General features: G+C 39.6%; 1 protein-coding gene across 1 annotated transcript in view; it reads left to right on the top strand.

The window, feature by feature from the left end:
• LOC124799118 (protein PFC0760c-like) overlaps positions 1-15,759 on the top strand; it is a 195,077-nt gene that overhangs the window by 81,709 nt on the left and 97,609 nt on the right. The window contains exon 4 of the mRNA XM_047262656.1: positions 11,742-11,912. Within this exon, the coding sequence (XP_047118612.1) occupies positions 11,742-11,912 (171 nt within the window). The remainder of the gene's footprint in view (positions 1-11,741; positions 11,913-15,759) is intronic.

Genomic DNA, 15,759 nt, shown 5'->3' with positions numbered 1-15,759 from the left:
AGTTCAGAAAATTGATGCAGAATCCTGGGTCAGGGAAGACTTACCAGACAGGATAGTTGTACCTATAGGAAGGAAAGACTGATTGGTGACTGCACTGGATGGGAATTGAAAACTTGAGAGCTTAAAGGTGGAAGAGAGGGTATACGCAAGACAGAGATTACTGCCAAAGCATTGTGAGTGAATATCTCATATTCCACATGGTAGAGGTGGAAACGGGACGACAAAAAATATGCAGGTCAGTAAATGAAGGATGTAGAAAACTAAAAATAAATGAAGAAAGAAATAGTTACTGTGAAGAAATGCTGAAACTTAAATTTTTTATTTATAAGGTAATAAAAGTATAATAGAACTACTACAATTACTCAATTTACAATGAACACATTACACCACTGAAATGGCGCAGACACACACACACACACACACACACACACACACATACACACACATGCACACACAAAATCAGTTGGTTCTTCTGAGAAATTCATCAATGGAGTAGGAGTTGGCCACCAATAAATCCTTCAGGCTTGTTTTGAACTGAATTTCATTGGTTGTTAAGCTTTTTATGGCTGCTAGCAAGTTACTGAAAATTTGTGTTCCTGAATAGTGAACATCTTTTTGTGCAATAGTAAGTGACTTTAAATCCTTGTGCAGATTATTCTTATATCTAGTATTGAGTCCATGAACTTAGCTTAGGTTTGAAAAAGTGATATATTTTTAATGACAAATTTTATTTAGCAATAAATATAGTGGGAATCAGTAGTTAGTATCCCCAGGCCTCTGCAGGATGTTCTTCGGTTCACACCACATATAACTCTTATTGCATGTTTTTGAGCCCAGAAAACTTTGGCTTGGCTTGATAAATTACCCCCAAAAAGAAATCCCATATGACACTATGGAGTGAAAGAGAGCATAGTGTGCCAGCTTTTTCATTTTCTTATCCCCTATGTCTGACAGAATTTAGAGACTTGTTTAGATGCTTCAGCAATTCTGTGGTGTGCTCCTCCCAGTTGAATTTATTATCAACCTGTAATCCCAAGAATTTAACACTGTCCACTTCTTCTATCTGCTTGTAATCATATGTTAGGCATATACTCATGGGAGACTCCTTGTAAGTTGTGAAGTACATGTAGTGTGTTTTTTCAAAATTTAGTGACAAAGAATTGTTTAGCGACCAGTGATTAATGTCCACATATGTTTTATTAGCCGGTCTTTCTAAGACTACACTTGATTTGCTATTCACTGCTATGTTTGTATCATCAGCAAACAAAACAAACAGTGCACTTAGCCTTTTGCTCAAGATGTTTTGGCAGTAATCTCTATCTTGCATATTACCCTATCTTTCACCTTTAGGATCTCAGGCTTTTAAACCTCATCTGACACAGCCCCAACGATCAGTCTTTCCTTCTCGTCATATCCAGAAAATTTTCTCTTCCCTGTGTTTTTTGCGACTTTGGCTACTGCTTGGTGAGTAGACTTTTTATGTATCCAATTTCATTATAAATGTTAGATATGGGGACCTTAAGCAAAATTTTAGTGGACTTGTTATGTCGAGTGTAGAATACTATTAATAGAAAAACATTTTATTCAGAAAACTATTAAATTCACAAGTATAAACTTTGACTGACCAATATCTATTTTGAATAGGCCTCCATGACATAATTTTTATACTTGGTAAAATGTGACCTGTCACTGTCGTCCATATAAACAATATCATTGACATGCTGTAATAAATAAAGGGGTTCATTCACCAGATGATGCATTTCTATTGATCTCCACTGCAGTCTTGATTATCTTGTGCTCACTGCTATTGTAATAGAAATGTCACAGGGTCAATATGGGAACAAGTAGGATCAGGAATGCAGCACCTCATATTCAACAATGTGTGCTGAACAGTGTGCTCTTTAACACTTGTGTCTACATGAGCATTGTACTTGGTATTAAAATGTGTCACAGATCACCATCTTCCTATTTTACAGAACAGGCAAGGTTCCAACTTCCAATATCTGCGAAGAATCATGGACTTCAAACACCATGTCACTCATTCATGGTTTTACCATCCTTCAACTACTTCCCGAGACACACAGGAAGTTGCAGGCAACAGCCTACCAGCTTTGTAGTTTCGGAGTTGCTAATTCCCATTTTATGAGATTATTTCAATCTTCCCTGTTTCAGACAATGGAAAATCCAGGATGGAATGTAACAATACGAGAGAAGGAAAGTTGCTACTCACCATGTAGCAGAGATGCTGAGCTGTGATAGGCACAATAAAAAGATTCACACAATCATAGCTTCTGGCTATTAAGGCCTTTGTCAGCAGTAGACACACACACACACACACACACACACACACACACACACACACACACACACACAAGCGCAACTTGCACACACATCTGCAGTCTCAGAGAGCTGAAACTACACTGTGAGCAGGAGCACCAGTGCATGTGTTAGTGGTGACTGGGTGGGCGTAAGGAGGATGCTGGGGCGGGGAGGGGGAAGGATAGTATGGTGGGAGTGGCGGACAGTGAAGTGTTTCAGTTTAGACGGAGGGTTGGAGAGAAGGTGCAGAGGGGGAGCGGGTAAGTAGCAGAAAGGAGAGAAATAAAAATAAAAGAAATTAAAAGACTGGGTGTGGCGGTGAAATGACGGCTGTGTAGTGCTGGAATGGGAACAGGGAGGGGCATGGATGGGTGAGGACAGTGACTAACGAAGGTTGAGGCCAGGAGGGTTATGGGAACATCGGATGTATTACAGGGAAAGTTCCCACCTGCGCAATTCAGAAAAGCTGGTGTTGGTGGGAAGGATCCATATGGCACAGGCTGTGAAGCAGTTGTTGAGATGAAGGGTATCATGTTTGGCAGCGTGTTCAGCTACAGGGGGTCCACTTGTTTTTTGGCCACAGTTTGTCGGTGGCCGTTCATGCGGACAGACGGCTTGTTGGTTGTCATGCCTACATAGAATGCAGCACAGTGATTGCAGCTTAGCTTGTAGATCACATGACTCATTTCACAGGTAGCCCTGCCTTTGATGTGATAGGTAATGTTAGTGACCAGACTGGAGTAGGTGGTGGTAGGAGGATGTATGGGACAGTTCTTGCATCTAGGTCTATTACAGGGGTATGAGCCATGAGGTAAGGGATTGGGAGCAGGGGTTGCGTAAGGATGGATGAGTATGTTGTGTAGGTTCGGTGGACGGCGGAATACCACAGTAGGAGGGATGGGAAGGATAGTGGGTAGGACATTTCTCATTTAGGGGCATGACGAGTGGTAATCGAAACCCTGGTGGAGAATGTAATTCAATTGCTCCTGTCCCAGATGGTACTGAGTTACGAGGGGAATGCTCCTCTGTGGCCGGACTGTGGGACTTTGGGAGGTGGTGGGAGACTGGAAAGATAAGGCAAGGGAGATTTGTTTTTGCACAAGGATGGGAGGATAATTACGGTCAGTGAAGGCTTCAGTGAGACCCTCAGTGTACTTAGAGAGGGACTGCTTGTCACTCCAGATGCGACGACCACGGGTGGCTAGGCTGTATGGAAGGGACTTCTTGGTATGAAACGGGTGGCAGCTGTCGAAGTGGAGGTATTACTGGTGGTTAGTAGGTTTGATAGGGATGGATGAATTGATGTAGCCATCTCTGAGGCGGAGGTCAACATCTAGGAAGGTGGCTTGTTGTGTTGAGTAGGACCAGGTGAAGCAAATGGGGGAGAAGTTGTTGAGGTTCTGGAGGAATGTGAATAAGGTGTCCTCACCTTCAATCCAGATAGCAAAGATGTCATCAATGAATCTGAACCAGGTGATTCTGGGTTTTTAGGAAGGAATCCTCTAGATGGCCCATGAATAGATTAGCATAGGATGTTGTCATGCAGGTGCCCATAGCCGTACTGTGGATTTGTTTGTAGGTAATGCCTTCAAAGGAGAAGTAATTATGGGTGAGGATAAAGTTGGTCATGGAGACTAGGAAGGAGGTTGTTGGTTTGGAATCCATAGGGTATCTGGAAAGGTAGTGTTTGATAACAGTAAGGCCATGGGCATTAGGAATGTTAGTGTACAGGGAGGTGGCATCAGTAGTGACGAGCAGGGCACCGTGTGGTAAAGGGACAGGAACGGTGGAGAGTCGGTCGAGGAAATGGTTGGTATCTTTTATATATGAGATTAGGTTCTGGGTAATAGGTTGAAGGCAGAGAGAGCAGAGATTCTCTCAGTGGGGGCACAGTAATCGGCCACAAAGGGGCATCCTGGGTGGTTGGATTTATGGACTTTTGGAAGCATGTAGAAGGTGGGAGTGCGGAGAGTGGTAGGGGTAAGTAGAGAGATGGACTCTGGGGAGAGGTTCTGGGATGGGCCTAAGGATTTGAGTAGTGACTGGAGATCCTGCTGGATTGCTGGAATGGGATGGCACAGTTTGTAGGTGGAAGTATCTGACAGCTGACGCAGTCCTTCTGCCACGTAATCCTTGCGGTTCAAAACTACAGTTTTGGAACCTTTGTCTGCAGGTAGGATTATAATATCAGGATCAGTTTTTAGATGGTGGACTGCGGTAGTAAGGTTAGTATGCGTGTTGAGTGATTTGGGGAATGATGATGAGGCAATGTTCGAGGATAAGAAATTCTGGGAAGTTAACAGGGGGTGGATTGGAGGCAGTGGGGGTGGATCACAGTTGGATGGAGGAGTGAACTGAGTTAGGCAAGGTTCAGTGTTGGTCTTTGGTCGAGTCTGACCGGTCGGGTGGGTGGCGAAAAAGTGTTTCAGGTTGTTTATATCAGAGAATTTCCCCATCTGCAGCCCATATTGTTGCTAAACTGATTCCTTATTCATCTCTGCCCTGCTTATGGCTGTCCTGGCTATATCATGAGCCTGCAGCACCACCAGGCAGTATTCAGTCTCAGCCCAATAGGCAGTTGTTATAACATTCTGCCTCATTACTGTATGTGATTAGTTCAGTTTCCTTGGATTGTTAATGTCAATGCTTGAAAGTATATGATTGCTAGTTAAACATAACACTTAGAAAATCAACTGCCTCGGTATAATGATGTGGGTTGTGTATATTATAGCTGGCATATCATGTAAAGGGATTGTGCTGTCCTTTTGCTTTGCTTAACACTACCCAAAATTAAAAGAGACTCTATGAGGTCAATTTATAGTTATTCGTTTTATCTTCTAAAAACATACTACCTACCAAAATATAGCTCCCACAGAATGAATTTGTTGCTGTTCATAAACAGCTGTAAATCACCCAGACTATTACCAAAGACTGGAAGATGTTGAGAACTATAGTGTTGGGCAAACAATGAAGACTCACATACCAGAGGTCCTATGGTTCTCAAATGCCATCCTTTCCTCTCTCTAGGTAATACTCAAGCTATCACTACTCACTGACTTGGCTGTTGGTGCTGACACATATACTTGGGTAAATCAGCTTGATGACTGCAGTCAATTGACAGAATAAAAGCATGACTATAGATTAAAGCAAAAAATGTTTTCTGATAGTGATAAGTCATTGGTAGGTGAGTTGGTACTGTCGAAGGGAAGCAGGGACTAGGGAGATTTCAGAGTACTACAACAAATCTTCCTAACAGTGAGGCGCTGTAGCCAACTGAAACTGAGTCAGTGTGACACATTGTTAGGAAGACTGCATGTGTCCCATTGGGAAGAGAATGCCTTAAAATTATTGGAGGGTTCAAAGGTTTAGAGCACAAGCTGTTGCAGTTTCTGATTGTTGTTGGAAAGATGACTGTCAGCTGGCCTCCAGAGTCATTCTTCTCATTTCAGAGAATCTCAGAGTTTGTGGGGGAGAAACACCTATCTCAACAAATTTCATTAAAGTTCTCATAATACAGTATGGCCACCAGATTCTAAGTTGAATGGAACATTTCATCCAGAGAATTTGAAATTAGAGTGTATTGTGATCCTATGAAATTGGTAACATTTGGTGGTTCTCATCATCTTTACACTTCACACATCAAGTTTATTCACACAGTATATGGTCTGTATTTTTCAGAGCAGCATTTTGAGCTTTCTGATGTGTGATTTGAATTAATACACTCCGTTCTATCCCGTCTTGGCCACATTCGTACATTGCTGTTGACTCACATTTAAAATTCAAATGATTTACTACATAATTTGTTATCTTAATTTTTGATGACTCCCTTTTTGCCTATTATAATCACTGAAACTGAAGTGTATGTTTAGTCAAATAAATATTATATTGCTGATCCTTTAAGATATGGGTGATGTGGTTCATAACTGTGTATTCAATCTGAGGATTGCAGATACTGATCGTGGTTGTAATGTTAATAATGCTGTGTTAGCAAAGAGACAATGAAAAAATTCCAGATAGCATAAAAGTGTTTAGGAAAACTTGAGTCCTGGTTCCATAAAAAGGGCTGCAACTGAATGTTACAAGGATCCAGATAATGCAGTTTGTCTCTAAATCATCAGCAGTGGGCCCTGTAAAAACAACATGTAATAATCAATTGATGACAGAAGAAGGCTGTGTGAAAGCCTTGGGTCTACACCCTGACAAAATTCTTAACTGGAAGACACACATTGACCTCTTGACAAATAAATTAAATACTCTAGCTTTTGCAATATTTATTTTATCTGGTGCCACTGATATGGATGCAGGATAGACCGTCTGTTGTAGTTATTTCGAATAAGTTATTTATTATGGGATAATTTTCTGGGGAAATTCTACAAACAGTACAAGGCTATTAATTTTTCAGAAGAAGATCATTAGAAATATGTGCTGCCCATAAAAACAAGTCTTGTTGACAGTTATTTAAGAAATTAAAACTACTAATTATTCCTTCTTGCACATTTTTGAAATTTTGGTTTTCTATACAACAACCAATAGTTAAGGGATATGAAAATTTAATAGTGATATGGGACTGGAATTAGATAGTAGGGAAAGGAAGAGAGGAAAAAGTAGTAGGTGAATATGGACTGGGGGAAAGGAATGAAAGAGGAAGCTGTCTGGTAGAATCTTACACAGAGCATAATTTGATCATTGCTAAGACTTGGTTTAAGAATCATGAAAGATGTGGAAGAGACCTGAAGAAACTGGAAGGTTTCAGATTGATTGTATAATTGTAAGACATTTCCAGGGGCAGATGTGGACTCTGACCACAATTTATTGGTTATGAACTGCAGATTAAAAACTGAAGAAACTGCAAAAAGGTTGGAATTGAAGGAAATGGGAGCTGAATAAACTGGAAGAACCAGAGATTGTATAGTGTTTCAGAGGGAGCATTAAGTAACAAATTATAAGAACAAGGAAAAGGAATACAGTACAGAAGAGGTTAGTCATTGTCCTCACCCATTCAGCCAGTTCCCTGTTCCCATTCCAGCACTACACAGCTCTCATTCCACCATCACACCCAGTCTATTTCTCTTCTTTTCTGATAACTTCCCTGCTCTTCCCCCCAACCTCTCCCCTGCCCTCTGTCTAACCTCTTGACTGCACATTGCTGCCCTATCCTCTCCCCACCTCATCCCTGCATGCTACCCAGCAGTTCTCTGTCCGCCACCTGTACCATACTATCCCTCCACCTTCTTGCCCCAGCCTTCTCCTTATGCCCACCCAGTCGCCACTTCCATCATGCACTGGTGCTGCTGCTCGCAGTGTGGCTTCAGTTGCGTGAGACTGCATTCATGTGTGTGTGAGTTGTTTGCATGTGTGTGTGTGTGTGTGTGTGTGTGTGTGTGTGTTTTATGTCTATTTTTGACAAAGGCCTGGCTGGCCTTAAGCTTTATTTGAGCCAGTCTTTTTGTTGTGACTATCTGCAACTCAGCACCTCTGCTATATGGTGAGTAGCAACTTTCCTCTTCACAATTTTGTTACGTTCCATCCTGGGTTTTCCATTGTATGATTGTTGCCATGTAAAAGCATTATCCCACTGTAATGACCCACTCCAAGCATTAAACAGTGCAGCTGCATGAGATTCCATCCAACTGCTCATGTGATTACTAATTATCTTGTAGACAACTACCTCTCTGTGGAATTGTACTGCTAGCTCAAAATTTAGGACATTTTCTTCCACTGTTCATAAATTTTTTCACAATTAGCTAGGTGTCTATTTTATATCACCGCTCACTTGGATGTATGACACCACGGTGTGCTCAGTTGCTGCCACATCTTGGGACGTGAGCTCCCTGCTCCCCCTGACCCCCCCGCCCCCCCCCCCTCCCCCACACCCACCCCGCTGCAAGCATAGTGGACACAGAACTTCTTCTCCCTGAACTGCCACTATTTTCCTAAAGAGCTCTTTCACCCATCTGAACACTGGAGCTTCCAGTGATGAGCAATCCCACTCACACCACTTGTTCGGACCATTCATGTAGACTGCACCAGTCCCAGAAGAAGAGACGTCATTCTTGAGATAAAGAGGGACAGCCATGTGAGCAATACCTACTTTGAGTTTTCCAGCCAGAGATTTGTAACCCTATTTACCTGATTATAAGACAAAGAACAGGAAAGAAAATTAAACCAGAATTAAATGTCTAACAAACAAAATAAATCACATTAAACTGACTGCTACTGTTATTTCAAATATAAATTACAGTGGAAAGACCCATTGTGGAGATGGTACCAACAGATGTTACTAGATCACAGGATGAGTGAAAGTTCCAGAATTGCACTGTATCATAATTGCGATCATTTATTTATGTATTAATTGCTGTAGTTACATATGGCCTGTATTCTAGAAGATACTGTTGCTTGTGCTTCACTATTGCTCAAGCACAGCACTATAGAGCAGGGTGGAGATTGGTGAGTGGGCAGTAAATTTTGTGGTGTTGCTAACCATGGGGATCTATACTGCGTACGTTTGCCTTTTATGAACATCTGCTATGTTGAAACTGCAATTTGACTAAATCTGTGTATACTCAGAATTGAAATAGCTTTAAAATTTCACAAATACTTAACAATAGCTTACAATCTTTCAGGAATCTAGATTGAGGCCAGTGGCATACTTCTGTAGTTCATGCAGCAATGTTGTTGATGATCACCATGAGATGATGGAAACAATAGGGAACGTGTCAGTTGCTAGTTCTACATAGCCAATGAGAGAGCAGCAAGCAGGTGATATGTTTGGAAACAACAGACTTTGTAACATTCTCATGATAGTGTAGAAGCAAAATCTGTTTTGCGTGTTCTCAGGTCCCTCCATAATCACAACCTCTGAAATCATAATATGTTCAGAAGAAATTGCCATATATTTGTGACAACAAAGATATAGTTTCACAGCAGTCCTTTGAGGATGAAGACAATGATGATTAAAAATAATTCACAGCTATCGTGTTAGGGTGGTGATGATTATTGTTCAAATTAGTGATACCACATGTGACAGTTTAAGTAAACAAAAAAGGCAGTAAACATAATAATTAATGTAAATAATTTGATTTTGTTTATTTTATTACCCCTTGTACGATCAAAATGTAGACAAGAATAGATGGTCCAAGTATAGAACAGGTGTAATATTGACTTTCTAAGCAGATACCTTTTGTCAGTATCAGTTTGTAATTTATATATAAAAACAAAGATGAGGTGACTTACCGAACGAAAGCGCTGGCAGGTCGATAGACACACAAACAAACACAAACATACACACAAAATTCAAGCTTTCGCAACAAACTGTTGCCTCATCAGGAAAGAGGGAAGGAGAGGGGAAGACGAAAGGAAGTGGGTTTTAAGGGAGAGGGTAAGGAGTCATTCCAATCCCGGGAGCGGAAAGACTTACCTTAGGGGGAAAAAAGGACAGGTATACACTCGCACACATGCACATATCCATCCACACATATATATAATATATATAATTTTTCCCACCTGGAATGTTTCCTTCTATTATATTCAGTTTGTAATTTGGATTAGATAATATGTTAAAATTTTTTTTCTCAAGGAGCATCTCAAAAATAGGGTGTCATCTTCCATCGTTCATTGTTTACATCACACGCAGTATAACAGTAACACAAGGAGTCACTAGGTGCAGTTTAAGGTCTTAAGTTATATTACTTGCTCTATCTTTCTTTTTTTTTTTTTCTACAGTGCGAATTATGAGCTATCAATGCAAACACACTAAAATATTTGCGAACAAAGACACAAGTCACTTCATGCAAAAGCATCGGAGAGAAAAAAGGTAAGCCAAATTCTGTGGATAAGTGGGACTACAGCTGAAGTTGTGTGTACACTCATCTGCGGCTGTGACTGCAGTCTTCCTATCTCACCAGCTGTGATTTAATGCGTGTTGCACATGTTATAGCAATCGTATCATGTTCAATTTATCTTTGCCCATTAAAATAAATGATTATTGTTGTCCATGTTACTTTTGGGTTCACCTCAAACACTTAACTCCAGTTATTAAAGGGATTATACTTTGCCTTTAACATAGTGGATTCCAAAATTAAAAGAGTATTAGTGAGGTTAATTTAAAGTTATTTGTTTACTCTTCTGAAAAACGTTTTACCAGACAAAACGCTGCTCCACAGAAGGAGTTGTTTGCTGTTGATAAGCAGCTGAAAATCACTCTGAATATTGTCAAATGATTGGGAATGCGTGTGTTTGCTAAACTACCCAGAGTCACATACCAGAGGTACCTAAGGTTCATTAAATTTTATTCTCTTAAATGGAAACTGACCTCTCTCCGGGTTATAAGCAAGCTGTCACTGCTCACTAACTTCACTGTTGGTTATGAGACATGTATTTGGGTAAGTGACTGTTTCTGGGTAATAGCCTGATGGTGGTATTTGTACCAAAACTAGTAGATGAAATTAAAGTGTAACTGTAGACTAAGGCAAATAATGTTTTCTGTCATTGTTTAGTCACTAGTAGGTCAGGTAGTAGTATTGTGCAAGGGAAGCTGTGTCCAGGGAGTGCTGCACAGAATCCTCCTATCAGTGAGGTGCCGTCCACCATTGAAAATGAAACTGGGCCAATGTGACACATTGTCAGGAATATTGTGTGTGTCCCATTTCATAGAGGAGCATCCACAAAACAGAAGGAGGTCTGTGAATCATCGTCAGTTCAGAGTTTGAGGGAGTATCATGAACAAGTTGCAGTTTGTAGTGTAGCTTGGAAAAATGCATACCATCTAGGCATGTATGTCATTCTTGTATCTTTCCAAAGACTAACATAGCATATGGGGAAGCAGTTCTAACTCGCATAATTTCACTGAACTTCACAAACTGCAGCATTTTGCCAGAAGGGTTGTGGCTCTGTAGTTCTGAGATGAGTAAAAGCTTTCACCCAGAGACTTTGAAGGTTAGTGAGCATTGTAATCCTATCATTTACGCAAAGGAGTTGGTAACATTTGGTGGTCCTCATCATATTTAGACTTGTCTCATTAAGTACGTTCACACAGTCTGTGGTCTGTTATATTTGAACAACATTTTGAAGTTATTGACTTGGAATTGTAATTAATACATGCTGCCCTACCCTGGCTGTGCCACATTCCTGCACAGGGGATAACATGTTCTTGAAATTCAAATGGGTTATTAGTGTGCAGGCAAGAGATTTGTGCCATAAAAATTATGTCTGTGCCTTTGTGACAGTATGTAAGTGACTGTATAACATAATTTTGTTTTCCTAACTAGAAGTGTGTGTGCGTGTGCGCGTGTGTATGTGTGTGTGTGTGTGTGTGTGTGTGTGTGTGTGTGTGTGTAAGCTAGTCTAGAATTTATTTATTTATTTGTTATCTTAGTTTTTGATGGCTCCTTTTTTGCTCCTGAACTCTTTTTTACTCTTTTAAGATATGGATGAAGTGGTGGAGAAAGTCAGGCAAAGGATTGCAAATGAAGGTGATTATGACATAAATAACGCTGTGCTAGCAGAGATACAGTTAGAGGAAGATCCATCACATTACTCAGTGGATAACAAATCATGCTCGAAAGAGAGCAAATTTACAAATCTTCAGGAAACAGGTGAGCATGTACAAATAAAATATCAAGATTAAATGTTGGAGATAGGAACCTAAGCCAATATTTCACTGCACTTGTTGGCTGAGCGTAGAATACTGTGAATAGAAGAACATATTATTCATAAAATTGTGAGATTCGCGAGGAGACGCTTCAGATGAACATTTACCTTCAGGAGGCTTCAGCGATATTATTTTTCCACAAGCAAACACATGACCTAATGTCACATGTGCTGTTCTGAACAACTTCAGTAGAGAGCAGTTTGACTGTTGACCTCAGTAGTAAATTCTTCAGAATCATACTGTGGCGAAATATGGTTAAAGAGTGGGGGGCTGGATTTATTTGACTGACACAGTTAAGTTGAAATTCCTTTATACAAATTTGGTACTTCTTTGTAAGTGGAATGAAGTTCACACAGAATCAAGGTAGTGGTGGCTGGGACCACAAAGCTGCAATAATTTCAAAAATGTTTGCTGTGGCTTTTTTGTTTCTAATATCCTGTACTTTCAACTGTTTGTGTTTATGTGTTTGATTTCTACAGAGTTAGAATACTCTTTGTTTTAAGACCTTACTCCAGAGTTGCAAGCAAAGCTATCTATCTGAGTTGTAGTAGTCTAATTCATATTCTGATTTAATCAATGAATGATAGGGACACAAGTATCTGAGCTATGTGTGCTGTTCATAATGTAGCTAATGAAAAGTTAATTGTTATAATAGGCAAGACATCAGAAAGTTGCTGTTCATATTAAAACAAACCTGTTACTCCACTGCTTTTACGACACTGCCACAAAGAAAAAAAATTGCATAATGGTAACTCCAGGTTGGAATTCTCACAATGTAATTGCTGCTTACCATAAAGATGACACATTAAGTTGTAGACAGGCATGCTAAACGTAACACACATTAGATTTCAGGCAAAGTCTTCATCAGAAAAGGAAACACAAACACATTCAATCCACACATGTATTCTGGCCATAGCTGCCAGAGATAGCGGTCATGTGTGCTTGAAGCATCTAACGGTTGTGGCAACAGGAGAAGCTTCACAAAACTGGATTACCAACTTTGCACCTCTCTCACTTCAGTTGATTTACTTGATGCATTTAGTTGATACACTTCTCTAGATACATGGCTATGTCGATCTCCACAACTTCTTCTCTGATGAAATAATGCTGGTTAGAGGAATTAAAAGAGACACTCTCTCTCTTGAAATAATTTAATACTCGTATAATACTTTGGGTTCAGTTCCGGTATATTTTCATATCCACGAGTTTCACATAAACATTCAGATTCTTGCAAGTCAACTGCATCATTAACCCTTAGATACTTTTAAATATAATCACAATTACCTGGTTTTAACAACCAAATAATTTATAGACGTCACATGTGTCTTGCCTCGTTCAGAGCTAAGACATGAAGTAAGTTAAAAGTCTATAGTCAGTTGTTCACTTATCTTTTTCTACAATAATCCCTTTCACTAACACATCAAAGAATGCTACATAATTATTCCTTGTGCTTTTCATCATGGCTTCTGTGGTGCTGGCGGCAATCATTTGTCAGTGTCATTGAACCGCCATGCTTACAGCCTTCTCATAATAAACTTCCGACCTGCACACAGAAATGGTTTGCACAGTAGATACGCTTCCCCTCGTCCACACTCGTACTTAAAATATTGGGTGTTCAAGATGGTGGAAGGCCGAGTGTCTCTAGAATTTACACCAAAATTCTCGACTCACTACATATTCCTCCCCTTAGCTCGAACATGCGATATATTATACATATTCATTATGTACTTTAATATCCCACATAACGCTACTTTACATTTTTATCATTATACATTATATTTCCTTTAGTAATCGTGTACTTACTATCTAGCTCTTCTTTTTTTTGTTTTGATAATAACTATGTAAGCATTTCACCTAATGTTGTAGTTAGTACTTTTATATCTAGGAATCATGCAGACAACATTCTTGATTTCCAGTCACAAACCCCAGGTGTCATAGATGTGTAATTTTTTCATTCTTCATTCTAACTCTCTGTACTCTTTTTTCTTTAGTATGTAATAGTTTAATTATCTACAGTAGGTTGTAGTCTGGAGGAACTCTGGGCAAATGAAATTGTTCTTTCCAACACTCATAAACATAAAACATAATAACATTATTGAATATTGAATTCAAATTTACCAAAATAATTCCTACAAAATGTGTGACTTCTGTCACAAAATTGTCATTTCTCTTTAGGAATAGTATCTATACCCTATGAGTGCACTTCCTCCTTCTGTTTTGGTAGGTACGCCCCTCTTAATTCCTATTTTCCTATGGTACAGGTGACTCCCCTTCTGGGTGCCCCTGCCCACACTGTATAGGTCATCCTTTCTTAGGTCTGCATATGTGCCCTTTACATCCAACAAATGCTGGGTGCGCCCCCCCTCCCCTCCCCTATCCTTCCTGAGTGGGACTCATGGTTCATTCCCAAGTATACATCTTTATGTACACTGTAATTCAATATCCTCTGGAAAATAAAATCTATTTCACACTTAACCCTCACTTCCTAATGTGTCAATTAATCCCCTAGAGTCCTCCATTACTCTTCCACTTCTATACTTCTAGTAGACACCGCATTTCTATACACTATTCAATATATCATACATTTACTTATGCTATACTTGTTCCACTATCCTACAAGTCATCAGAACAAATGTTCAACTGCCATTCCTGAATAATTATCACAATTAGTTCCTCCCTGACTTATGCTCATTAGTTCCTCATTGGCTTATGCTCTCCTTAATTACTCACACTTCCTTCTTATGTATTCCTGATGTAGAATTATCATAGTTTTTATATCCTTATATACATATGTGATATAGAATCGTCATCGTTCTGTTAGAGATATGGAAGTTTTTTTCACGTAACTAAGCAATGTAGAACCATCATTACAAACGACAATGTGTGCATATTTCCCTAAAGTATCCCTGTATAGCCATGTGTGTGATGTAGAACCATCACAGTAACGACAATGTGTGCATCCTTTCCTGATGTACACATTCCTTTGTTGTTTGTGTCTTCGTGTTCCGTTATGTGTATGCTTAATTGTGTCTGTGTATCCTTATACTTCGGCCTACTTATATGCAGTAAGTTGTAGGTTATTACAAAACACAGAAAATAAGAAGGACTTCTGCGATAGCAGTATATGCATATGGAAAGGGGGAAAAATAGATAGGTACTCAAATGAGAAGTAAGAAAGGAAAAAGTAGAAACAGTTGCTAAGATCGAAGAAGTGAAAGAAGATAGTCCCACAGACTGGAAACCCTTCCCATCTCCCTTCCCCAGGATACTTTCGTCGTCGGTACTTGAGTGAGAAGCCGGAGGAGGTATGGTGTTAAACGTCTCCAACAGAACGGACATTCTCACCTTCGCCTTTGAAGTCCCCGATGAAAATCTTAGCAACCGCTATGGAACGGCAAATGGTGAAGAATCAAGTCACACTTGTTTGTGAAGGTCGTTTGAAAGGTGTGGTGTGTGTTCTGTGTTAGCCATGATTTATTTGTTAGTGTAAATCATGCTTTAATCTATAATACCCACCCATTCCAAAACCAATACAAACCCTTCCATCTACATCACATTTCATGAAAGGTATAAATTATTCTATACTAAATAGAAAATTATACACTACGATAAAATAGTTGTTTAGTCATTTAGTTTGTACTGTATTTTTATACACACACAAAAGATTATGTTCAGCTCATGTGGCCTAGATGTCATTCTGTTTGAATAGTATTGTCATATTATGTTTTCCACTAATACTATAAACTATTAATTGCCTTTCATGTTTAGAGATCGCTGTTTATCTGTGATTC

The sequence above is a fragment of the Schistocerca piceifrons genome, chromosome 5 (genome assembly GCF_021461385.2).
Source record: "Schistocerca piceifrons isolate TAMUIC-IGC-003096 chromosome 5, iqSchPice1.1, whole genome shotgun sequence".
In the NCBI taxonomy this organism is placed as follows: Eukaryota; Metazoa; Arthropoda; class Insecta; order Orthoptera; family Acrididae; genus Schistocerca; species Schistocerca piceifrons.
The sequence above is the reverse complement of the archived record's forward strand: the minus strand, read 5'-3'. Positions and strand labels throughout refer to the sequence as shown.